Source organism: Thermobia domestica, chromosome 15 (assembly GCF_964235325.1).
Source record: "Thermobia domestica chromosome 15, izTheDome1.hap1.1, whole genome shotgun sequence".
NCBI classification, from domain to species: Eukaryota; Metazoa; Arthropoda; class Insecta; order Zygentoma; family Lepismatidae; genus Thermobia; species Thermobia domestica.
In genome coordinates this window covers 37584434-37610172 of record NC_137468.1, presented here as the reverse complement: position 1 = coordinate 37610172, position 25739 = coordinate 37584434, and the positions used below count along the sequence as shown (strand labels likewise).

The following is a 25739-nucleotide window of genomic DNA, read 5'->3' as shown; positions in this document are numbered from 1 at the left end:
TTTCCTCCTTATACCATAGTAGAATTCCCATATCAATACAAAAGAAAGCTGGTCTGCTATCCATGATCAAGAGTGGAGTCATACCAAAGGATTACGAAGGTTTTTACAACAATATCCCAGTCAGTAAAACCACCGTTGATAGATTACAAGCAGAAGAAGATTGTGAAGAAGACTCCACATAGTGCTTCTGTTTACCTTGTGCTGTTTCTTTCATGCTGACAATCAGCGGCTTTTATTTCAGGAAAAAGTTAACCTGAAATACAAAAATAAAAATGTCTGAATCATTGTTACGAAAATACATGGTGTCCCATAAATCCGTTTACGTAGGCCATCTCAGTAACTATTAACGATAAGAAAAAATGATAAGCGGGAAAAGTTACTGTAAAGTATGGCTTTTGAATCTAAAATGTTGGAAGTTTTTCAAGTAAACCAACCGTTTGGATTCTACACTTGTATAGCGACCAACAGTGAAGAAAAATGCAACAGTCACATCTTTGTTGGATAACAGTAAAGTTTATGAAATTTGAGCACTGATGTCACATGTGAGATTTGTGATCCATTATGGATGTCTCTGCTATTCTCCGCTGTCCACCGTTTTCCGAACGACACAATCTATCATTTACTGTTATCCAAGAAAGAGTGGCTATGTTGCATTTTCCTTTACTATTGGGCGCTATACATGTGTACATTGGGCGCTATACGGTTGGTTCAGTTTGAAAACTTCTAAGATTTTAGACTAAAAAGCCATAATTTACAGTAACTTTTCCCGCTTATCATTTTTTTTTATCGTTAATAGTTACCCAAATGGTCTATGTTAAGGAATTTATGGGACACTCTGTATGTTGTAGTCGTAATTTTGGAATCTCTGTTATTGTTTGTCTAAGAAGAAAATTTTTGTTTGTGAGAAAACTGTCATAATGTTGCATTGCAAAGGACTGCTTATCAGGACTTATACCTTTTGTCTATAATTGATTGTATCTAAACTATAGTGATATGTCCATCATTAATTACTGAAAACGAATTTATTTTTAAAATAGTGATCAGTACACACCTTATAGCACGTTACATAAAAACCTGAAGAACCTGAAGTTAATATTCCATTAATAAAGACTAAGTTTTGCATGAATCTCTAATTTATGAGATGATTTGAAATTTGTTTTTTGTTTCCTGAAAAAAATGCAAACATGGACTTATCACCTTTGTCCGGATACCCATCGATATATATTCTCTAATACATGTTGTAACTTTATGTAACATCATGTAACATTTTCGTATCTCAATGTCAAACATAAATCATCTAGTCATATACTGTAGGCCTAATTGTGCTTATACTGTTTTAATAATTACTTTTTAAATATATATATATATATATATATATATATATATATATATATATATATATATATATATATATTTATTTATTTATTTATTTATTTATTTATTTACAAAAATTAGAAACTACAAATTTTTGTCATTTCTTGTCAGTACTACCAACATAATTTAGCATTAGGCGAATCTTGAATTTAAGATTCGACTACATTTTCTCTTGAGTTAAGATCTGTAAATCCCATTGCCTGTGGTTATTAGGCGAAAGTTGAAGTCACCCTTTTTACTTATATCTTAAGCACGGAACAACCGAAGCAAATAAACCTAGAAGCTAGAATGTTATACTTGATCAATGCAGGGGTGTATACCTTCTTTTGGGCCACCCTGTCTATACATAACTTCCTTAAACGAATTGCTTGTAATCAATGAAGAATGATAAATGGATTGCTACACACTCATATATATATATATATATATATATATATATATATATATATATATATATATATATATATATATATATATATATATATATATATATATATATTGCTTTTCTCCCTATCTTACTGCCTGCAGGTAATTCTCCATCAATTTTTCACTATTGATTTACTGAGCGAATGTAATCCCTCCACCCTCTCGTTGATTTATGAGTTGGTGAAATGTTAGGTTCTTGTTCTCAAAGAAACGCTAAACTGAATAACTTAGCCTCAATACCTTTAATGGAACAGAAAACTGAAAAAAAAAAATCATTGATACTGTTTAAAAACCATAAAAGCTTTTATCTAGAAAAAGCAGAGTGGAATCATAAATATTGTGGTTTAGTAAGTTTTTAGTTCATGTTTGAGACAGGAAACTTTAATTGAATCGTTCGATGGAAGAAGGAAGAAAAAAAATCAGGGAATCAGCGCATTAAACTACCAAGTCCATCCTCAGGAGGTATTGAACTTCTTTACCGCTAAACCTCTCAAGTTTTTATTTTATAAAAATATCATTTCACTTCACTTAAGTCTTTCTTAGAACAGGAGCGTCATTTCAGATTTTGCTTGGAGGGGGGGGGGCAAGACCCCTTGATATAAGTAAAATTTCACGTTTTTCAATGATTTACTACTATTTTATTGATAAAATCTATATAAATCTCAAACTCTAGGGGGCCAATTGCCTCTCCCTGCCCCCCCTAAATGATGCCCCTGTCTTAGAAGCTTCTTCTTGTTGTTTAAGAGAATATTCCTCCCCAGGGTTATTTTTGGGTACCCTGTAGTATAGCTCATCACAGAAATCTTTGCCCTGACCGACGTGAACGTATAATCTCCTTGGAAAAGGATCCATTAATGTGTTTGGTCAGATTGGATTTGAACATCCTTTTTCAGAACAAACACTGTACGAGACATGGCCCTCAGTTTAAGGTGGAATCCGAACCACTGTAATGTGTTCAACATTTTTAAGGTTTTCGCACCGGGGAACGAACTAGCGATCCCGTATACTATAGTCACTCTTTCAGAGGGAAGGGTTAGGCTATATATACTCGTATAAGGCAATTTTCATATTTTCGTCCATTTTCCGAACTAACTGTACCATGGATGATTTTTTTTTTTTTTTTTTACATTAATCAGAAAATTTCCACCCCTCCAGGGATTAAAAGTTCACCTAACTAAGCACTCGCTGCTCGTGAGTCCTAAAAGGATAATCGAGCAGGAAACAATATTTCTAACCAGGATCAGCAAAATTTTATAGGGTACATATTGTCATTTTTGAACCATTCATCAGAATACTTTAGAAAGACGAAAAAAAAAAAAAGTAGTGAAATGTTTCATTTGTTCTTTTGCCCCTTTCCTTCAACCGAGTTTCTGACGGGAAGAAAAGGAAGAAGAGGCATTTTATTTATTTATCTGTCTTTTTCTTCGAATTGCAACAAAATTCTGAAAAAAAAAGAAGAAAAGCCATTATTAATATGAAAGTAAGTCTCTTTGGTGATTTTTGTTTTTGATTTCCTAATCTGTTTGCTAAGTAACTTCTGTATAAGAAAATCAATAGCCAAGAAGCAATTATTTTAAATGATGTAAACATTGGAGTTACCACACTGGCTTCGATTTGTTAGGGTGAATCGAGGAAATGACTACAGAAGAAGCGTGACAAATTCTGCGGTCAACAAATCTTCTCTTCTTCAATTTAATCACCTTTTCTTCTAAAATAGTACATTTTTATTTATTCAACAAAAATGGAATGCGTGATTGGTTCATTCCCGTTGTGCCTACTTCCCGTTCTGCCTACAGACCCTCCAGCACTTTAAAGAAAATATTTTTAATTATCTTATCTCTAGGCAGAACGGTAATTCCCGTTGTGCCTACTCTTTCGAGACGGGGAATTATGTGCAGGGAGGAATTTTTGTAGGGAATATTTCTTTAGTATTTCTAAAAGCTTCTGTAAAAACAACCACCACCTCTACAAGTTTCATCATACATGGAAAATTGGTTGACTCAGTTGCAAGAATGTTAGACATTGTATGTGAAACAAACATTAAAAAAAAAAAAAAAAAAAAAAAAGATCTAATATCAAGCAATTTCAGAACAAAATTTTATTTGGGTTTCCAGTAGTTTACCTCCAGCATGCTAAGACTTGCAGTACTAAAAAATGCCACAGTTCACATCCCCAAGACATGTCTGGCCAACTATTAAACAAACAACGCAAGAGGATGCATAAGGCGGCCTTTAAAAAGAGTGTTTGTCTCCATCATATCTCTTTCCTCGAATTGATTGATTCAGTTGCCAGTAACCCGTTTGACATTGTATCTGAAACGAACACGAAACAGACTTACTTCGGGCTAATATCAATTCATTTCACAACCGAATTTTAATCGGTTTTCCAGTAGTTTATCTCCAGCATACTAAGGCTTGCAGTACTAAAAAGTGCCACAATTCACATCCTCAAGACATGTTCGGCCAAACATTAAACAAACAATGCAAGAGGATGCATAAGGCGGCCCTTTTGAAAAAAAAGAGCCTTTGTCTTTTACATCACTGCTCCTTCTTTGGCATTACCTTAACAGGTAATTAACATATTAACAAACTTATTAAATTCAAACAAAATATATATTTAATATTGAATTTTCAGACATGCTGCAAGCTTGAAGTGTAATGACCAGCATACTTAATTCTAGCTAAAAATTTAAGGATGCATACTTGAATGTTAAAGTTATCTAAAGCTCGTGCCCAGAATATAATACAATTGAAATCCCTTATTTGAATCAGTTAATTGTATTAGTACACCTCTGGCTCCAAAACTAAACTTTGAGGATCCTATTAAGTAAATTCAAACTAGATGATATTAATTAATGTCTGTAAACTTAACACTGCTAACATTAAGTACTTTACGAAAGTTATTGTAATTAAAATTGAATAATAATAAATTCAGTTACCAATAATCGATCAGAATCAACACCATCATCAATTAAGAGAAATTCCTCTTCTGTTAATGTCTGTCTCCACCTGCCCTCTAACCTAATACAATTTCTTGTTGTGGGAAGTTCAGGCCTTTCTGCGCTTCTACAGTTATACAGGGTATGTTTAATTCCCTCAAATGTTGGCAAAGCGGCTGCAACCTCTTCCTGTATCCCTTCCTTTGCAATCACTTCTCTGAAGATAGAAACAAATGAAATAAATAAAAAAAATACATGAATAGTTTCGTTAAAATTTACCTGCAAAATACATTCATCTGACTAGTGCAATAAGTTTGAAGTCAAAACTTGTAAACTGAGATTATTTGTACTGCTAACTTGAACTTGTATCACACGATTAGCGAGATACTAGGCCACTACCTTCAAGAAACTGACTTCAGTTTATCCAGATCAACTATTTGGTGTCTCTTAACGTAATGTTAAAAAACGAAAGAAAAAAGTAGTTAATTTTTAACTAGAAGATAGAACTAACCAATAAAATAACTACTCATTTAAAAAGAAAATTTAGTCTTACCTGTAAACTTTTGGAACTGCATCTACAGGATTCTCGGACACTTTACACTTCATCCTGTCTATTAAGCATCTTGCTTCAATTTTGCTCCTTTCTGTTTCATGAGAGTGTACTCCACTCTTTGATAAAACATCGTCACCCAAAACAACAACTGTCGCTTTGCACCCACGTGTACATTTCCAATATGTCTTTTCTTTACTACGTCTATTAATCCGGTATAAGAACCCTTCGTACGCGAGCACTTTCCCCCCGTATTTCGAACTGACAAATTCTGCCATTCTGTGCTGCTTACTATTCCTATTGATACTTATAAAGTGACAGATTAAAAATTTGAATTGAATTTTATACAGATTACTGTCTCGATCTCAGAACTTTCACTTTTCGAAGCCGTCAGGTGTTCTGAACGCTGATTGGCTACCGGTGAACACAGTAGCCAATCACCTTCAAGAGTACCAAACTGAAACAAAATCTTATAAATCCCTTTCCCTCCCCGATTATCTGACCTTTTGATTTGAGTTGGAACTCTACAAAAACATTCAATTATGATATTTGTATTTTGTATTCCTGCTATTTACATTGACAATATAAATATGAAAATAGAAGTATGTATGATATTATGGCATATAGTATAGAATCACGTATAGAAGACAAATCAGCTGATAAGGTGATGCCGAAAAAGTAATTTTAATGTAGGAGACTAAGACCCTTTCTTAAGGGCCCCCTTATGGAGACGGTGATGATGAGAAATGAATGAAATAGTGGAAAGTAGGAGAAAACGGTAGAACACCGAGAAAACCAACGCACACGGTGTTTGTCCACCACAAAGCTCACCTGGCTCGAGCTGGGATCGAACCATGGACCCCATGCACCAGAGGTGAACGCTCTACCCCTGAGCCATTGCGGTCCCATTTTTTTCTTTTTTTACAATATAAGTACGACATATTGCGTGTAATACAGAATCATGTATAGAGGACAAAGCACCTGATCATATATAGAGGTGATGCCGGAAAAAGATCTGTGATGTAGAAGACAAAGGCTTTTTTTAGAAAAAGAAAAGAGACCGAATTATGCATCTTCTTGCATTGTTTGTTTAATATATGGCCAAATATATTTTGAGGATGTGAACTGTAGCACCTATTACGTACTGCGAGCCTTAGAATGTTGGAGATGAACTACTGGAAAACTGAATAAAATTTTGTTGTGAAATGACTTGATATTAGACCGAAATAAGTTTATTTTCTTGTAACTGAATCAATTAATTTTCCATTTCTCTGTAACTATTAAAAAAACACATCTCTACTAAAGTAGACGTGAATAACGCTGCTAATAACAAAACTATACCTAGTCATTTTTTCTGAGAAGAGCAAGTAAGATAACATTTAAAATATATGATGAAATTTAAAGGAATAGTTATTCTTCTTACAGAATCTATTAGAATTATTTCATTGATTAAAATTTTCGTTCGTAAGGAGTTCGTAAGCTATAAGCAGCAAAATAGTGTAAACTTCATTTGATAGCTTTAGTGCCGTGCCGTGGGAGGAGGGGGCGAGGGAGGTGACGGTCCCGGGCGCCAAAGTAAGGGGGCACAAAATTCGGAAGGAAAAAAGAAAAGAAAAGAATAAAAAAGTAATAAAAAGTGCTCAAAATCAAGGAAAAGCAGAGTTTATTTTTGAAAAATTTTCTTACTCTTCGTACCAACCATGGTGGCGCTTCGCGGCTCTTTTATCGGGCACTGACCATGGGGGCGCCGTTGTATACTCTCGTTCCGGGCGCTGATTTTCCATGGTATGGCACTGAGTAGCTTTATTATTATTATTATTATTATTATTATTATTATTATTATTATTATTATTATTATTATTATTATTATTATTATTATTATTATTTCATAAAAATGGAATGTAGCATATGACTTTTAAAAAGAAGTATTAATCAAAGACTGTTCCGAAAGTCTTTATTTAAAGTTGCAAACAATAGCTTATCATAAACTTCATTTCACAGCTTAGACAAGAATTTTATGAATGACTAGCAGCGTTCACCCCGCTTCGCTGGGGTCACCCCGTAACGCAATAAACCTTGTTAATTAGATAATTTTTACTTTTTCGCTTTGAAGCTTGAGCGCGAAATTGCCCCTCTGGCCCTGGTCACCAAACGATTTAGCATCGAAAACAGAAGATTCAAGCTATTTTCCGCTGTATATCGCCTGTCATTTATGTTAACCCGCCGAGTGACACGGTCATGTGGGTTGCATATAAATACGTTTATTTTTACCTATGATGAACTAACAAAGGATTTGTACGTTATGGACACTTGAATGGTCAATTATCTCAAGACACTGGTAATTAAAAATTAAAGTGATATGATAAAAACCATCTAGGGTCCAAATCCTAATAACCCCCCAAAAATGAAATAAATTGGTTCAGCCGTATTAGCGTGATGAGGTAACAAAGGATTTGTGCGTTCTCTTTTATATATATAGATAAAAAAAGAAGTGGATCAAAAGATTGTGATCTTGGCCAATAATTAGTTACCGGATCAGGAGCCGCATTTTTTTTTTTTTTTTATTATGAGCGGCCCCTAAATCGAGTTTTCGTGTTGTCTACGGAATGCGCACATCATACTGAGTTAAGTGATAATTTGGGTTTGGCTACACTGCATGTAATTCTCCAGATATAAGGCTCTCAAGAAAAGTTTTGATTGAATTAAATATATTGGATCTTTTGATTTTCTCGTAAAAGAAGAATGAAATGCATGATTTCATTGCAAAAAGAATATTACATGAAAAAACTGTTCTAAAGTATAAATAACAGAATAACGTAACTTCATTTTATAGTTTTATTATTATTATTATTATTATTATTATTATTATTATTATTATTATTATTATTATTATTATTATTATTATTATTATTATTATTATTATTATTATTTATTACAGTTTTGAGTTGTTATTCTGTTTCGTTTCAAGTAATAGTTCTGTGTCATACCTGCAACAGTTTTCGTAGGTTTTCTTAAGAGTCTTCATCCCGGCGAAATTAAAATACCGCTAATTTTACAGTAATTATGTGATATCTTGAAATAGATAAAAGATAATCGAAATGTGGAACAAGAGCGCCCTAGACAATATTATTTTTACATGAGAAACCGTTATCACGACTCACTTATCTGCTTTCGATTTCGAGCCATTTTGAAAATCGGCATTTATTTTCGCGTTTCTAAACAGCTGAAAACGGAAAGCCACTAGGTGACTTGTGATAACGGTACCTCACGCAAAATAATATTGTCTAGGGCGCTCTTGTTCCATATTTCAATTATCTTTTATCTATTTGAAGATATCACAAAATTACTGTAAAATTAGCGGTATTTTAATTTCGCCGGGATGAAGACTCTTAAGAAAATTTCCTCGATTTACATAAAAAAAAATCATTTTCTTATCAAATTGTCCCTAGTTTGTTGAGTGTGAAACATCTATGATAGAAGTTACCTGACAAGATTAATTTAACTATATTAAAGAAAGTGTCAACCACATTTGTTTTTATTCTTTTTTTTTTTTTTTTTGCTTTATCCTTTATATTTTATCCACACAAGTATATACAAATGCACTCAGCCAACAATAGATGCAAATTATGCTACTTTGAATAGATACACACATATACAAACTATTGGTATTGTATTGGTTTATTTTATAACGTAACTCGTTATACACATGTCCTCAGTCATAATTATAGCTAGATTATATTAATAAAATTGGTTAAAACAGTTTATGTTGCGTTTAGCTTTCCTGGCTTTTATTGTGGCACACATTTATTGAAATAAATACACACCTTTATGATTATGCGTACATCCCTTTTTATGATGGTTCCTGAATTATATCGTTTATTTACAAAACGTTGTTATGACAACGCAACGACCAAAACTCATCAAAAATCACCATATTAGAATCAATTTTTGATTCTCTTTCCGTTTCGTATTTTCTTCTTCTTCTAACTGTTTAGTGCATATTTTAAAATCATAGATTGCCCGGAAATATAAGAAAAGATATTTAAAATTACACTGAAAATACAAGATGTCGTTGCATCATGTCGCCCGGACTATAGGACTTCCTTTTATTGGGTTTACAATTAAAAGAAAAGGATCCTGGATCGTTAAATAATACATATATTAATCACCATCGGCGCAAATCTGTCTTCAACATTGGGGGGGGGACGGGTAAGACCGTTCCTATATTATATATATATAAGCGATGTTCTAAATATTTATGAAGTTGAAAAACAATGCTGTGAAGGATCAGGGGAGCAGAATTGTCTCCAGTGCCGTATTTAGGGGCTATCGGACTGGGCTCAAGCTCCCCCCGAAATAAATTTGTTAATTTTTCGCATTCCATGCATAACAATAATCCTTCTTACCATTTCTAAGAATGTCATTGACTTTCCATTTTCTTATGCTCTGTTCAGAAATAATACTGTATTTGTCAAATTTCATTCCATGTAAGAACTGTGTCCTTTTGTTCTTTCTTTCGTCCTTTCTACTTTTCAGTTTCTTTTTCTTGATGTTACTTTCTTTCATTTCGCTTATCATACTTTATCGACCGTTGTCAGTTGTGATTCAAGTCGGCCGTCATCAGTAACACCAAACCTAAGAGGAGTTGATAAGCGAAACTGGTGTTCCACACCAACTTGCTTGGATATCAACATGACAGGACTTTGGTTATTATAACAAAGGAAAAATTATATCGGTTAGTTATTTTTAAAAGAACTGTTTGAATTAAAGAAAATCAAAACGGGGGAATAATTAGCCCGGGAAATTAGGAAGGCCAAGAGGATGCTTCCTTTTTCTTGTATGATAGAATAAAGGGTTAGATTCACTCCTAAATTTTTGTATCATATCATATAGGATTTATCGGTCTTCAATTCTTGCCATTATAACTTCAATTTATGTATAAATTAAAATATATTTAATTCTCAAACTCAGGTGGGCAATTGCCCACTTCCTTCCTTGTGTTCGACATAGTCCTTCGAAACAAAATCCTGAATACGCCATTCGTTGTCTTCAACATTGGTTGGTGGGCAGATTTGAGGCTTATTCTAGAGAAGGGAGATTAAACTCATATTACGGTAGATGAATCTGATTTCTGAGGTGAACATGTTGTAGAGTATATTATATATTTGGCGATGTAGATGAAGTAGTAGTACATATCAGTATTACAAATCACTGCCGTGAAGACATTCTGAAATTTGAATACATGCATATTTATAATTGGTATGTTTCTAATTAGGCATCCGCAAAGATCAACGTTAAAATTGTTTTATAATAATATAATAATATAAATAATGATTTCTCCAGAACTATGAAGAAAGAATATCAATTATGTAGGATGCAACAATACTCGTATTTGAGCAAAATGATTATAATTTCAATAACATTACAGGAATCGTTCCAGAAAACTGACGAATGTCATACACTCTTTAGTTAACAGATGTAACCTTAAGATTATGGAGAAAAATATTCCAGCAATTGAATTATTTTCTTTGCTTACGAAACATCCTCTCTCAAAAGAAAAATTGGGACACGCGGAAATACGTAGGAACAAACCATGGTTCGAACTAGCAGAGAAGAGAAAACAGGCAAAATTACGTTTGCTACAAAATCCGAATGAAATTATTACACAAAATTTCATAGACATCAGGTGGGAAACTTCCAAAACTTTTAGAGCAAAGAAACGCGATTTTTTGAAAACTAAAATTAAAGAACTTGAAGATAATAGTAAAAATAAAAACATTCGCGACATATAGAAATGGATCAACGAATTTAAGAAAGGCAATCAACCTCGTGCTTATATTAAAGAAAGCTGATGGAACAGTTCTCACTGATACAGATAGCATTTTAAATAGATGGAAAGATTTCTTTGACGATTTGCTTAACACGCAGCCAAAAATTAATGTGCGGGGAGAAAGGGAGATACACACCGCAGAACCGTATATTCCAGAAGCCAACCGAATAGAAGTAGAAATCGCCATAAAGAAATTATAGAAACACAAATCTCCAGGTGTAAACGAAATTCCGGCTGAGTTAATTTTACCTGGAGGCGAAAAATTCTGGAACAAGATACATAAACTCATCCTCCTTATCTACAACAAGGAAAAATTGCCACAAGAGTGGAAAGAATTATTAATTGTTCCAATCCACAAGAAAGGCGACAAAACTGACTAATAATTATCGAGACATCTCTCTTCTGTCAACATCCTATAAAATCCTTTCAAACATTCTATTAGCAAGATTGACCCCATACGCAGATGAAATTATTGGAGATTATCAGTGCGGATTTAAACGAAATCGATCAACCTTCGACCAAATATTTACCATTCGCCAAATACTCGAAAAGAAGTGGAAATACAGTAGCCCGGTACATCGACTATTTATTGATTTTAGAAAGGCTTACGACTGGGTTAGGAGAGAAATATTGTACAACGTTCTTACAGGATTTGGAATACCGGAAAAGCTAATTAGATTAATTAAGGCATGTTTAAATGAATCCCAAATAAAATCCGGGTAGGAAAATTTTTGCCCACGAGCTTTCACGTCGAGAATGGCCTGAAACAAGGAGATGCGTTGTCGCCATTATTATTTAACTTTGCCCTGGAATACGCTATAAGGAAAATCAAAGATAGCAACCAGGGCCTAGAGTTGAACGGTGTTCACTAGGTTATGCGTACGCTGAGATGTAAATTTAATAGGGGATGAAATGAGAATAATAGAAAGAAATACAGAAAAAACTAAATACATGGAAGTGCGTCGGGACCGTAACACGGCAAATTATGAATGCGTTAAAATATTAAGTAATACTTTTGATACAGTTGATTCTTTCAAAAATCTAGGATCAATATTAACAGACGAAAATCATATTCACGAAGAAATTAAATATCGACTAAAAACAGGGAATTCGTGTTATTATTCAGTTCAAAATCTCTTATCGTCGCGAATTCTGTCGAGGAATTTCAAGCTTAAGATGTATAAAATGATAATCTTGCCTGTTGTTCTGTAGGTTTCGAAACATGGTAACTTACTCTGAGGGAAGAACATAGACTAAAAGTATTTGAGAACAAAATCCTCAGACTAATATTCGGACTCAAGAGGAACGGGAATGGGGAATGGCGAAAACTTCATAACGAGGAACTACATAAATTATACGACTTTTCAAACATTGTTAGGGTCATCAAGTCTAGGAGGCTTAGGTGGGCAGGGCATATAGCCTGGATGGAAGAAAGTATGAACGCTTTCAAAGTGTTAGCGGTAAAACAATCGAAAAACGACCATTAGGAAGACGTAGGCGCAGATGGGAAGACAATATTAAGATGGATCTCGCAAAAATAGGAATGCAAAGTAGAAACTGGATCCAGTTGGCTAAGGATAGAAGTCAATGGAGAGCTTTTGTGAACGCGGCATTGAACCTCCGGGTTCCATAGGCCATAGAGTTGGCTTACGAAGCATGAGTAGATGCCTAGGCTGATACTACAAATAGATGAAATGCGCATTTATTGAAAAGATGGGTTCTACTGACATTGGGTAGTCTATATACTCTTCGTGTTCTAGAGCTTAGGGGAGAGGAGGAGATAAGATTTCGCATGAGGTTACGTCACACACAGTCGCACACATTCATTTTCATTAAAAATGGAAAAACCAAGAGAAACCAATTTCATCTCACTTCCCTTTGTGGCAGTCGGACACAAACCATCACACTTATCTGAAAAAAGCACTTTTCAGATCGGATTATTGGGAGAACCTCCAGTTCCAATGTTGGGGGGGACATGTCTACCCATTTCCCCGGAATTTGTGCCCGTACCTACAGCTGAGACAACTTTCCGGCATGAGGAGAGAGGCATATCCTCCTCTGGCATTTATTGCAATTTGTGCCCAAGTAGCGAAAGTGCAATTAATACATATTGATGAGATTACTAAACCACTACAGCACAAAGTTCAGTTTGAATACTACAGAAAACGATTATTTTTAAAAGAAATGGAAAAGCCAAGAGAAATCAATTTCATGTCACATTCCTTTGTTACAGTTGGACACAAATCATCACACTTATCCCAATAAGCAATTTTTAAGTCAGATTATTGGAGGGACAGTCCTCCCAGGTCCAAGATTGAGGGGGACATGTCCCCCTCGTCCCCCCGGGATTTGCGCCAGTGTTAATCACTCGAGTTTTCGAATGCACCTCGTATATATGAAAATTGTAATTCATATAAATATATATTAAATTTATTTTTATAACAATATTATTATCATATATATTTTAAATTTTATCATTGACTTCATTTATTTATACATTTCAACGACGATAAGGCACATTTGAAATTTGATTCACAATTTATTTAATTTTAAGTCCTTTTCGGATCCATGAAATGTTTGTTACAAGTTAATAATTATTTATTTGGTCATAATGAAGAAGGTTTTGAAATAGATGTAAGTATGATATTCATATAGTTGTTCTTTGAACGGAAAATGATCGGTTACATATATCTTCAACAATAACAATAATACTCAAGATAAAACAGGGTAATTAATATCAGAATAAAAATTAAAGTTACACTCTGAACAAAAGACAAGATCTTATCGTAATTATGAATAAATAGAATTTGAATAAAAATGCAAAGGATAAACGAAATCATAACGACATTTACGGTAAAACAAAACATAAAATTAATTGAATATATTACAACAATTAGCTTATGTTACATGTCCAATAAATTCATTTATTTGCATTGAAAGTCATAAATTGTTTTCCATTTTGGAAATTAATGCCACTTGTTATAAGTCATTTATGTTAACTTTACTCACAATTTCAGATGGAATAAAAGTTTTAACTAATTCCATCCATTTACTTCTAGTATACTTTGAAGGACGCCATAGCTTAAGTTCACCAATATTATGTAACCTCAAAATTTTTCGTCTTCACATCCATTAGTTCAAAAACTTTAGGATTAACTTGTTTTATACAAAGATAAGGTCCAGCAAATAAATCACAAATCTTATCAATTCTTTTTAATGATGCATCACTTTGTGGATGCAATTTTACGAAGACTAAATCGTTAGGTTGAAACTTAGTTTTATCTAATTGTTGTTCTTCTAAGTTGCGAGTCTTAAATTTCTGCATCCTGCGAAAGTGCACCATACTCACAAGATGTGAACAGTTCGTATCATCATTCTCACTGAGTGTGATACCAAAATGTTGCTTAATCGGTTGTATGAAATCGGTTCCATTATGTATATTAGCTGGCGCTACACCCAATAGATCTGACACCGAATAATTCAAAAAGTAAGTAATTTCAGTAACATACTTAATCCAGTCAGAGTGCTTACCACAACAATAATGTCTAAATAACATACCAAGGTGTCTGTGTATGTTTTCCACGATAGAACTACTGGGATGGTAAGAGTAACAAAATGCATCTTAATATTGGCGTTGTTCATTGCACGTATGAAAAAATTACTTCGAAATTGTTCTCCACTGTCACAAAGTATATGTTCTACAGAACCACAATGAGGCATATATACATTTAGGATTCGACTAACAATTGCTGAGGAAGTCGCTTTACGCAAAGGGTATGCTACTAAGTATCTAGTAAAAAAATATCCATGACCGTGAAAAGGTAAGTTTCACCAGTAGGCGCTCTTGGAAGAGGTCCACACAAATCTACTGAAATAAAGGAATGAGGTCGTTCAGGCATTATTGAAATCATAGGTTTATATAGCGATTGATAATTATGTTTGATCTTCATACATTCCTCACAAACGTTGATATAATTTTTGATTTGGGATCTGAGAAATTTTCAATAGAAAGATTTGCTAATTAAAGAATACACTTTCAAATATCTGAAATGTCCGAAATCATCATGGTATGTCTTTAAGATGCGAGACACCAATATTGGTGGAACACAAATTTTATTCCTATGTTCATATTTAAAATCTTTGATTACTAACACACCATTAGACAGTCAATATAATGCATTCCAAGTACGAGGACAGTCACAATTTCCAGAACAAGATGTTAAGTGATGTATAATTTTTGCATATTCTTCATAGTTTCTTTGATTTTCTCGCAACTCCTCCAGAGAAATTTTGGATATTTCCTCTTGTAAGATTTTAAATAGATTTATAGATAATACCTGATAATTCTCATTTGGGAACAATCTAGATAATGTATCAACAGGGACGTTATCAATCCCCTTTATATGTTGAACGTCAAAATCAAAAGATTGTAGTTCTAAGGACCATTTTAATAAAAGACTGTTATACTAGATCCGGCTGACGTGGAGGGGCTCAAAACCACGTCAGCGTTAAATGCACTACAACCTTCTTCCTAAAATGATACTACTACAGAAATTGAATTACTTGCTGCGCGTTTCTCATTGCGAAAATTTGCTCCATATCATAGTGGATGTCATTTTACTGTTATCACTGATAACAGTTGTTTACGTCACCTTAAGAAAGTACAAGGGTATAAATTACGGCAATCGGCTAATTCTGATAGATCACATTGTATTCCACAATCCTGAGTATTTTCATGTCTGCCAACTACCTGTGAACATATTTCGTGAAAAAGCACCACGATTATTATTTCTATTGTAGTTTCTACGATTAGGTTCAGTTCGAGTGCCGTTAACATTTCGTTCATTTATTGTTCTGTTATAATAACTATTGTTGTTTCGTACATTTGAAACACCTTCTTGTTGAATATGAAGGTTACGAACAGAAGCATAATTAGCCTGCCGTCTACTATTATTTTGTTTCATGGACTGACTATCAAAATTCTGCACAATCATAACAAGATGATTGAAGTTGACAAATTGGGCCGAAATCAACATTTGTTGCAATTTAAAGGGGAGTAAGATTCGAACAGATGCTATTATTCGGGACTCAGAGTGAAACGGGTTAATAGATTTTAACTCATTATAGGCAGATATTACAAAATCTGTGATACTTTTATCCAATTTAGGATTGTAATGCCTGTTACGTATTAATGCGTCCCTGTTGGCTAGCATAAAATCATTTTCATAATTAGATAAAAATGCAATTTTGAAGTCAGAGTAATTATGTAGGTTACTTCTGACAGCCTTAAACCAAGTTAAGCAAGGTGGCAATAACACGTGTGGCAAAATTTTTAAGAATTTGGATTCATCCACCCCCATTAAGTCACACTCATCTTCAAATTTCTCTAAAAACGCACTAGGCGGTATGTCCTCGGATCTACCACTAAACTTGGTAAGAGATTTTATTTCATTAACCCTTAAAAATTTACCTCTGTTTCTATTCGAATTCTCAAGATAATTTCTGGTACGATGCGTAGAAGGATTATTTCTTTGCCATCGACCCACACAAACTTCATTACCGCTAGTTGACAAACATTCAGCAGAATCTTCACTTTCTTTCTCGTTCCTTTGATGATGCGGATGATAATGTATCGATATTGATGGTATACGGACATCTCATTATCATCCGCATCATCAAAGGAACGAGAAAGAAAGTGAAGATTCTGCTGAATGTTTGTCAACTATCGGTAATGAAGTTTGTGTGGGTCGATGGCGAAGAAATAGCCCGAGTTCCTCACATGTCTGTCCATTGTTCACCTCAATTGCTACCTGAAGATCTTCATTTTGTACATGTGTTGGTATTCCGGCACGTGATACGTCTTTCGTGAGTGTTTCGTCACCGTCCTTAAACTTGCTAAACCACCCTTGCACTGTCTGCGTAATCATGACACCTTTACGAAAGACCTGAGTTATCTTCCGCCCCGCTGCAGTGGCGTTTGACCCAAGTTTGAACTCGTACAGCATACACGTCCTTATGACGCTCTGTGGAGGTTCCATATTCACTCTGTTCTTACACGAGTTTACGTTGTAACTGAACTGCCACAACCAGGTAGAATATTGGATATACCCACACCACACAGGACCTTCGCCCTTCGCCTTATCTCCATTCGCATTCAACTCACGCTGTGAGGGCCAACTGAACACAGACCTCTACAAAAAGAACATAACTTTCTTGGTTATCTTTCTATATCTCACAGGACATAATATGTTTCGTATAAAGAATATTGTTTTTTTTTTCATATAGATACATATTTTTTTTTCTATATTAAACTTTAAGTTTTAATATCTCGAGTTCCGGAAATCGGAATGTCAAAACTCCTTCAGATTCGTGTTCTTCGTGATCTAATTTACAAAATATATAAAAATCAGGTGGGGTCCAATTTGCTTCCTTCCAGCCGTAAATTCGCTTCTATAAGAGTCTTTAAAGTTACATTTAAATTGTCGTTTGGCATGTAGCTTATGAAGGCATGAATAATTCAAGTATGTTTGTCACAACATCTACAAACGAATATTCATTCGTATATAACCTCCAATACATTACATTAAAAACACGTGAACTACACAAAGAAAACTATTGTGCATTAGAGCAGATATCTTATGAGCAAATGGCCCTGCACACGCGCACTGCTCAGATAGCCCACATCCTGAGCCTGAGCGCGAGTCCAAATTTAACTCAATCGCGATTGAGACTGTCAGAGGTGTAGCGGTTTACGCTGAATGTACCAACACTTTATCAACTAAGTCGTCTTAGATTTTTCTCCCAAAAAGCCGGTGGTTTTTCGTGATTAAGATATGTTTAAGCGGGGGACGAATATAGAACCTGAAAATTGGGTGGTACCCGCTAAAATCGGGTAATATGGCAACACTAAGCTAAATAGAAAATAAGGTATATCCCTATTTAAGATCACTACACATGCAACTCGTAAAATTCAATTTGAAATCTCAGCCACTTAGACTGAGATCTTTTATATTATTATTACTATTTCCCCTTGTTTTTATAAATAGTACTGCCACTCTTTCTTTTGTTAACAAAAAAGCAGCATCTCCCTTTCTTTTTTTTTTTAAAAAAAAAAGAAAAGGAAGAAAGCAAATCTAGATCGCAATACACAATTTTATTGTTGATATGTGAATGTTTTGGTTTTGCATGTGTTGACTGGCTTCTTATCGCAAGTCCCAGACACCTGCAGTAGTTTATACGTGAAGGTAGCACCGATCATGTTTTATTCTGTATCTTTTTACTTCCCAATAACGATAGCCGTGCCTCTTCGTGAGAAATTGCAACTTATCTTTTTATTCTGCCAATTGTAAAAGTATACTCAACAACAATTTCCCTACACTTTAAGACATTTTAAGAAAAAATGCCTTCTTTCCTCTCTGCAAATTTTGAGCATTTTTTCCCTACGCCGAGGGAAATTTCCCTCCATCTGGCAACTGTGAGCCGAAGCGGGGAAAGATTCTTTGTTGTTTTCTCGTCGTTATTTAATATTAGTGCTGTCGAATTTTTGTGACATTTGCGGTTTTCGGTTTTTGAGAAAACCGTTTTTCTGAAAACCGAAAACCGCAAATGCGGTTTCCAAAACTGAAACCGCAAAAGCGGTTTTCGAAACCGAAACCGCAAATGCGGTTTTCAAAATTTTACTTTTTTAAAATGAAATTTCACTTTTTTTAAAAAAAACGGTTTTCGGTTTTTTCAAAAACCGATTTCGACAGCCCTAATATATACTTTTCAAAATATTTTTATTTGTCAACAAACATGTTTACAATATACTATGGCAACTACAAGTAGTGGAACACACACACACAGTAAAAAATCCTACACTTTTTGGGTGAAAAGATCCAATATATTTCGATCAAAAATTTTGTTTTACGTCTTATATCTAGAGAACTACAGATAGTGTAGCCAAACCCAAACTATCACTTCACTTAATATGGTGTACTTATTCCGTAGAAAATACGAAAACTCGATTTAGGGGTCGTTCAAAAATTTTTGGCCCGTGATCTAAACACTAATTATTGGCCAAGATCGAAATCTTTTAATGCATTTTTTTGATCGTTCCTAAGATTCTTGGCGAGGATCGCAATCTTTTGATCCATTTTTTAATCTTTCCTAAAATTCTTGTCCTATGCGTGAACTACAGCGACATATGATCACTTCTTTTTTTACATGTGTATATGCGTGCAAGGGGAGTGCAAATTGTGTACAAAATGTGTGGGAAGTGTGCAAAAACTTCCAAGGGTGCAAGTTGTGCGCATTTCTCACACCTTTTGTACCTCACACTCCTCCTGTTGCACACATATACACATGTAAAAGAAGTGATCAGAAGTCGTTGCAGTTTACGCGTACAAAAAGTAAACATTTTTTTTTTTTTTTACAGTGGAGTGTAGCATTTCAATAATAGCGCATTGTTTATAGTAGTTATTACTGTGCATATGTTTGATGGATGACATAATTAACGACATACAGTAAGGGGTTAATATGAATAAACTGTGACTGATGAGCAGGCCTACTTTATTACTAGAAAGTAACTGTCCGCATGAACGGATGTAGCAGCGCTACTATCATCAATCTACAGTTCTAAACATTTACGATGATTGGTGAAAATCAGAATGTGCAATAATAATAATAATAATAATAATAATAATAATAATAATAATAATAATAATAATAATAATAATAATAATAATAATAATAATAATAATAGTGGTAGTAGTACTAGTAGGGAGAATTGAAATAATAAGATGTTTTTGTTATAGCTATTCAAAGTTTCGGATCTAAAAGTAACGCGTTACTTGCGTTACTTTCGAAGTATGGTAACAGTTACTTCTCTGCGGCAAGGAATACTTTACTAACGCGTTACATTTTAAGGGAAAATAAAGTAACTTGTAAGCGTTACATTTTTACAAGTAACTTACCCAGCACTATAGTACATCATCCCTAGAAACACTGGTTCAGCGTTCGCTATCATTCAATGAAGTATTGTCAATTTTTCCGGACGCAAGAAATCATATAACTATCGTTAACATTACGCATAATGACCCGTTCATATCTCAATGTATTGGGTATTTTAGAACAGCAACCAGAGGGGGCTAGGAGGGGCCTGGCCCCCTAAAGTTTTCATGGAACCCCCAGACCTCAATACAAAATGCTATTATTAATACAAATAACACAATTTTAAATATTTGTAAGATAACTTTTGATGACTTCCCCCCTAACATATTCATGCCCCCCCCCAACCTCTGTGGCTGGTTTTGGACCTGTTTTGGAATAGTTCAGAATTCTTTTTACCAATTGTAGTTGCGGATGATTTTATTGTACAAAGTCTTTTAGGAAGGAATTAGTTCGATCTTATGTGCAAGAATTGGCATGAAGTGTTTATGGGCAGTAATAGTACAGTAATGAGGAATAGTACTTTATTCTCCATATTTAAGCGGAACAAACGAAAAATTTTATTCTACGATGTTGGTGAACCATAAGTTTAACTGCTTCTTTGTCACGAGTCACGATATTTCCTAACCGCTTACGAGAACTAAAACCTTTAAAAATTGTGAAGACGTCCTGTTAGTCAACATTAGTATAGAAGTGTAGCTACTACATAACTACATGGATACTCAGTGTAGGGATACGCACGAGACGAGTCGAGACAGGATTTTCCTGACAAAATTCGAGTCGAGACACGGCTCTTCCAATAGAGAAATATACAATTTTCTAGTCGAGACATCACTTTTATAGCACATTTTCGAGACGAGACAGTCACAAATCTTGTCTCGTGCGCATCCCTAACTCAGTGTTTCTTTCAGAAACAATGTTCCGGGGGACACTGCTGATACTATTCTATTTATTATTATATAATAGACGTATTAGTTTGGTCTGCTTCGGGGGGCACGCTCAGAGCTCCGGGGGATAGTGCCCCCCCCCCCCCAAAAAAAACAGCTCTAGAAGAAACACTGCAGACACTGATCGTTTATAAACTACAGATACGCTACGTGAAAGAACGTGTGTTTTGTCAGACGGAATCAGAAGCAAATATTTTTCTCAGAAGAAAACTTTGAGAATCTATTACACGAGACTGACTTATAAATGAAAAGTTGTTTCATGCTATATACACTATCTTTTCATCACATGCAACACACCCAATTCTAAAATGGAACTTTTAAAAACTCCCCTTGTGACTTAATTTGATCCGACACTTTTGTAAGCTTTCATTTCATAAATATGAACATTTAATTTGAATAACAATAAAGTTATTGTTCGCACTTCCTGTAAACCTGCAGGCAGTGCTGTCAGGAAGATGATATTCAAACAAAAGTGAATATAACATATGAATTGCAACGCGGGAAAAGGGAGAGAGACGAAACCAACATGTGTAGTAGCTATAGCTGTTAGTGAGAGAATTATTGAGCTTTCATAGTATTGCACACAAGAGGATACAAGATGGCGCAAACGGTATATTTTACGTAGAGAACGTACAAAAAGAAGAAATAATTCTCAATTAACCTTTAGAACTACATTCAGAAATACGGCTTCTGAAAATATTTTTCTTCTTTCCTTCTTTAGATTTCAAAAGCACATGTATGAATCATCTATAAATCTTCAATTGATATTGATTCAAAGGCAAACCTTGCTTCCCAATATAGGAGGCCGCACAGTGGGTGCAGGTATACCCACATTTCTTTCAATCTTCATTTCTCGTATAACAATTCACACAGTTTTGTTATCTATTCTTTCCTATGATTGGCTCATGTTGCTCCATCATGTTCCTTTATACTGAAACTCGATTTTACGATCATAGATTTTGAAGAGTTAATTTAAAAGTTTAAGTTGAATTGAGTTGATTTTGAGTTGAATGTCCCGTTCAGCAGCGAAGCTATGAGACGGGACCAACTGATTAACGTGGAATCCGAACCACATGAGCTCCCGCTGGGAATCGAACCCAGGTCTCCCACGCCAAAGACAAGTACGCTAACCGCACGAAGGAGTTAAGAATTTAAGGTCATGATCCAAACAGCAGAAGAATGTCATTACAAAATCTCTTGTACTTGCATTTAAGTAGCTTACATTATGAAATATGTATACTCTTACACACTTAGATTTTCTCAGACATCTCGTTGAATACTTCCATAGTTTACAGATACGTGATCAGAGGTACCATTTCATACTTCGTAGGGGGGTGGGTGGGGGGGCAAGACCACCGACACAAGACTTTCACGTTTTGTACTAGTATATTAGTAGACAATCGATTAAAGTATAGGTATTCCTCAAACTCTTGGGGGGAATTTGCTCCCTTCTAGCCCTCCCTAAATGACGCTTCTGGTACGTGTATCTATGTATGCAGTTACTTAAATCTGCATATACATCTATTTATTACGTACATCTTAGTATTTTTGTTTTACTCTGTTTTACTTTCACTCACACAAATCGTTATGCAACTTGAAACACACAAGGGAGATTCATTGGGCCCTCGTAAAGTATAATGGAAAATACTTTACTAACTAACTAACTCTATGGCCTATGGAACCCGGAGGTTCAATGCTGCGCTCACAAAAGCTCTCCACTGACTTCTATCCTTAGCCAATTGGATCCAGTTTCTACTTTGTATTCCTATTTCTGCAAGATCCATCTTAATATTGTCCTCCCATCTGCTCCTAGGTCTTCCTAATAGTCGTTTTCCGGTTGGTCTTCCAGTTAAGATTTTGAAAGCGTTTCTACTTTCTTCCATCCTGGCTACATGACTTGCCTACCTAAGCCTCATAGACTTGATGACCCTAACAATGTTTGGTAAACCGTATAAATTTATGTAGTTCCTTGTTATGAAGTATCCGCCATTCCCCATTCTCGTTCCTCTTGGGTCCAAATATTCGTCTCAGGATATTGTTCTCAAATACTTTCAATCTATGTTCTTCCTACCGAGTAAGCGACCAGTTTCGCAACCATACAGAGCAACAGGCACGACTATCGTTTTATATATATTTAAGCTTCAAATTCCTCGACAGAATTCGCGACGACAAGAGATTTTGAACTGAATAATAACACGAATTCAATGCTTTTAGTCGACATTTAATTTCTTCGTGAATATGATTTCCGTCTGTTAATATTGATCCTAGATATTTGAAAGTATCATCTTTCCAGCTAAAATTAACTCAGCCGGAATTTCTTCTACATCCGGAGATTTGTATTTCTTTAATTTTTTTATAGCGATTTCTACTTCTATTTAGTTGGGTTCTAGAATATACGGTTCTGCTGGGTATTTCCCTTTTTGCACGCACATTATTTTTTGGCTGCGTGTTAAGCAATTCGTCAAAGAAATCTTTCCATCTATTTAAGATGGTATCTGTGTCAGTGAGCCCTGTTCCGTCAGCTTTCTTTAATATATAGGCACGAGGTTGATAGCCTTTCTTAAATTCGTTGATCCCCTTATACATGTCCCGAATGTTTTTATTTTTACTATTACCAGGGCCGGCGCTAGCAATTTTGCCGCCCTGGGCGGTGCTTTCACATGCCGCCCCTTTAATCCGTAAACCTTATTTTGACAGATGACATAAAAGTGTCATTTAAAGACATGTATAAAATGGAAAAGTAAACAAAGAAAATGAACTACCTTTCTGGAATGCTTACGCAATATTTAAACGACTCTATCCTGACACAATATTCAATATGCTCGATTTCGCTGTATATCTGTAATATACAGCCGCGCATACAGAAAATAAAATTTAATATATATATATATATATATATATATATATATATATATATATATATATATATATATATATATATATATATATATATATATATATATATATACTTTAGGCATGACTAAAAATTTAAGTTTTAGGCTTATTTTATATCAAAAGGCGTTTTCGGTAGAGTATGGAAGATATTTAGTAAATCAGATATTAGTCTAAGTGATTAGGCTAACCCTTATAATGCACTAAAACACAATAGATACATAAATTTAACATACCTTAATTGAAAGAAACTTTTCTTGCTTTGATATAAGCAAATTCTTTTATCACATTCGCGTAGTCCAATGTTTTAGCCAATTTGTGTTCTATTGCTATCATCACTAGACCACTCAAGCGTGTTTCAGATATGGAAGAACATAAATAATTTTAAATAAGCTTAAGTTTCGAAAAACGTCTTTCTCTACTTGCCACTGTTACCGGTAAGGTTAACAAAATTCTAAGTGCAACACTGACATTGGGAGCAAAGTTATGTTCATTAATTATTTTTAAAGTCTCTTTTGGTGAACTTTTAGGATTAACTATAGTGGATAACACTTTCGGTTCGTCTTTCAATCACTGAGGTTAAAATCTTTAGAGTCTTCGTGTGTTAAAATGCTGACAAGTTTAGTACATTTTTCAGACAAAAGTTCAGGTGGCATATCTTTAAAATTATTTATATCGTAAAGTAAATCGAAGTACTCGTCATGATATTTAAGTCGTTCAAACCTTTCTCTTATAGCTAAGCGTTGGAACTTTGTAATAAAAATCGAACTTGTATCTTGTTTGTGGATCTTCAATAGCTTCATCCTCTGCCTCGCACTGAAACTGTCTCCTCTTCTTTCGACTTCGAGCTTGCATTGTATTACATATCCGTGGATCATCCATATCTAGTGCTGATGCCAACTCTGTCGCATCAACTGAGTAAGATTGAAACTTTGCATCATTTCTTCTCTCAAAGTACCCAGATATATTTTCAAGAAATCTTACTGCATCCAACACATGAGAATCAATGCTTTGAAGATTTTTCCTTACTATGTTTATGTGGAGTAAAAAGTCATATCAGACAACGAGTGAGTAAAGGAAAGGAAAGTAACGCAGCTATAGCGCGTCCAGTAAGAGAACGTCTCTGACAGCTCGCAGTGACATTGCCACTACTCGCGTGTCAAGGTTTTATTCGGTGCAACTGTAGTGACAATTTAATTAGTGGTATAAGACAGAGTGATCGTGGTTGGTAACACTGGTATCAAAATAGGGGCTGCAATGTCCCACCGCATGTAATAAGAAACGTCAGAGGCCATCTCTTGTTGGCCGTGCTATAGTTTGCTATACACAGAACATCCCATCTGTTCTATTGTCATTACTTATTTGAAGTAAGGAATCATAACTTCCCCTATTTGATAACTGACGTGAGCCAGAGCATTAATTCGGCTCTCCCACCTTGTGGTGGTTAATGATTTTAAAGTGAGACTGCTGTATGTTCCTTTAGTATGGCCCAACTTTGAACTGACGCAGAAAAAAGTCATAAACTTTTTTTAGTTATACAAAAAATGAAACATTTCTCAAGAAAAAATATGCTGTACGATTTACTATATTCAGAATGAACAATTTGTAAATTGGTCAAAAACTCGCTGTTAGAACCTAAATGTCTCTAGATGCTACAGGCTAGAACGGCCTGTCTTAAGTGAGAGTGTACCTTTTGCATACTTGGAGCGGAGCGTTAGGACATCACTGAGTTGAAAAAAATATAAAAAGACACCTTGATAATCTTATGCACTCTAGCTCAAAATCTTGTCTACACCGCTGCAAGGGAAATATTGAACGAGATATCTGTGGCTAGTAATTTAATAATTGAAAATG

The 25739-nt window shown here is 34.7% G+C and overlaps 1 protein-coding gene across 1 annotated transcript; it reads right to left on the bottom strand.

The window, feature by feature from the left end:
• Positions 1-232: 232 nt before the first annotated feature.
• On the bottom strand, positions 233-5566 carry LOC145671459 (uncharacterized). The gene is made up of 3 exons (XM_081740649.1): positions 5292-5566; positions 4739-4955; positions 233-253 (listed from the first exon to the last, which is right to left on the bottom strand). The coding sequence occupies exons 1-3, from the start codon at positions 5564-5566 to the stop codon at positions 233-235; spliced, it is 513 nt and encodes a 170-aa protein (XP_081596775.1).
• Positions 5567-25739: the final 20173 nt, after the last annotated feature.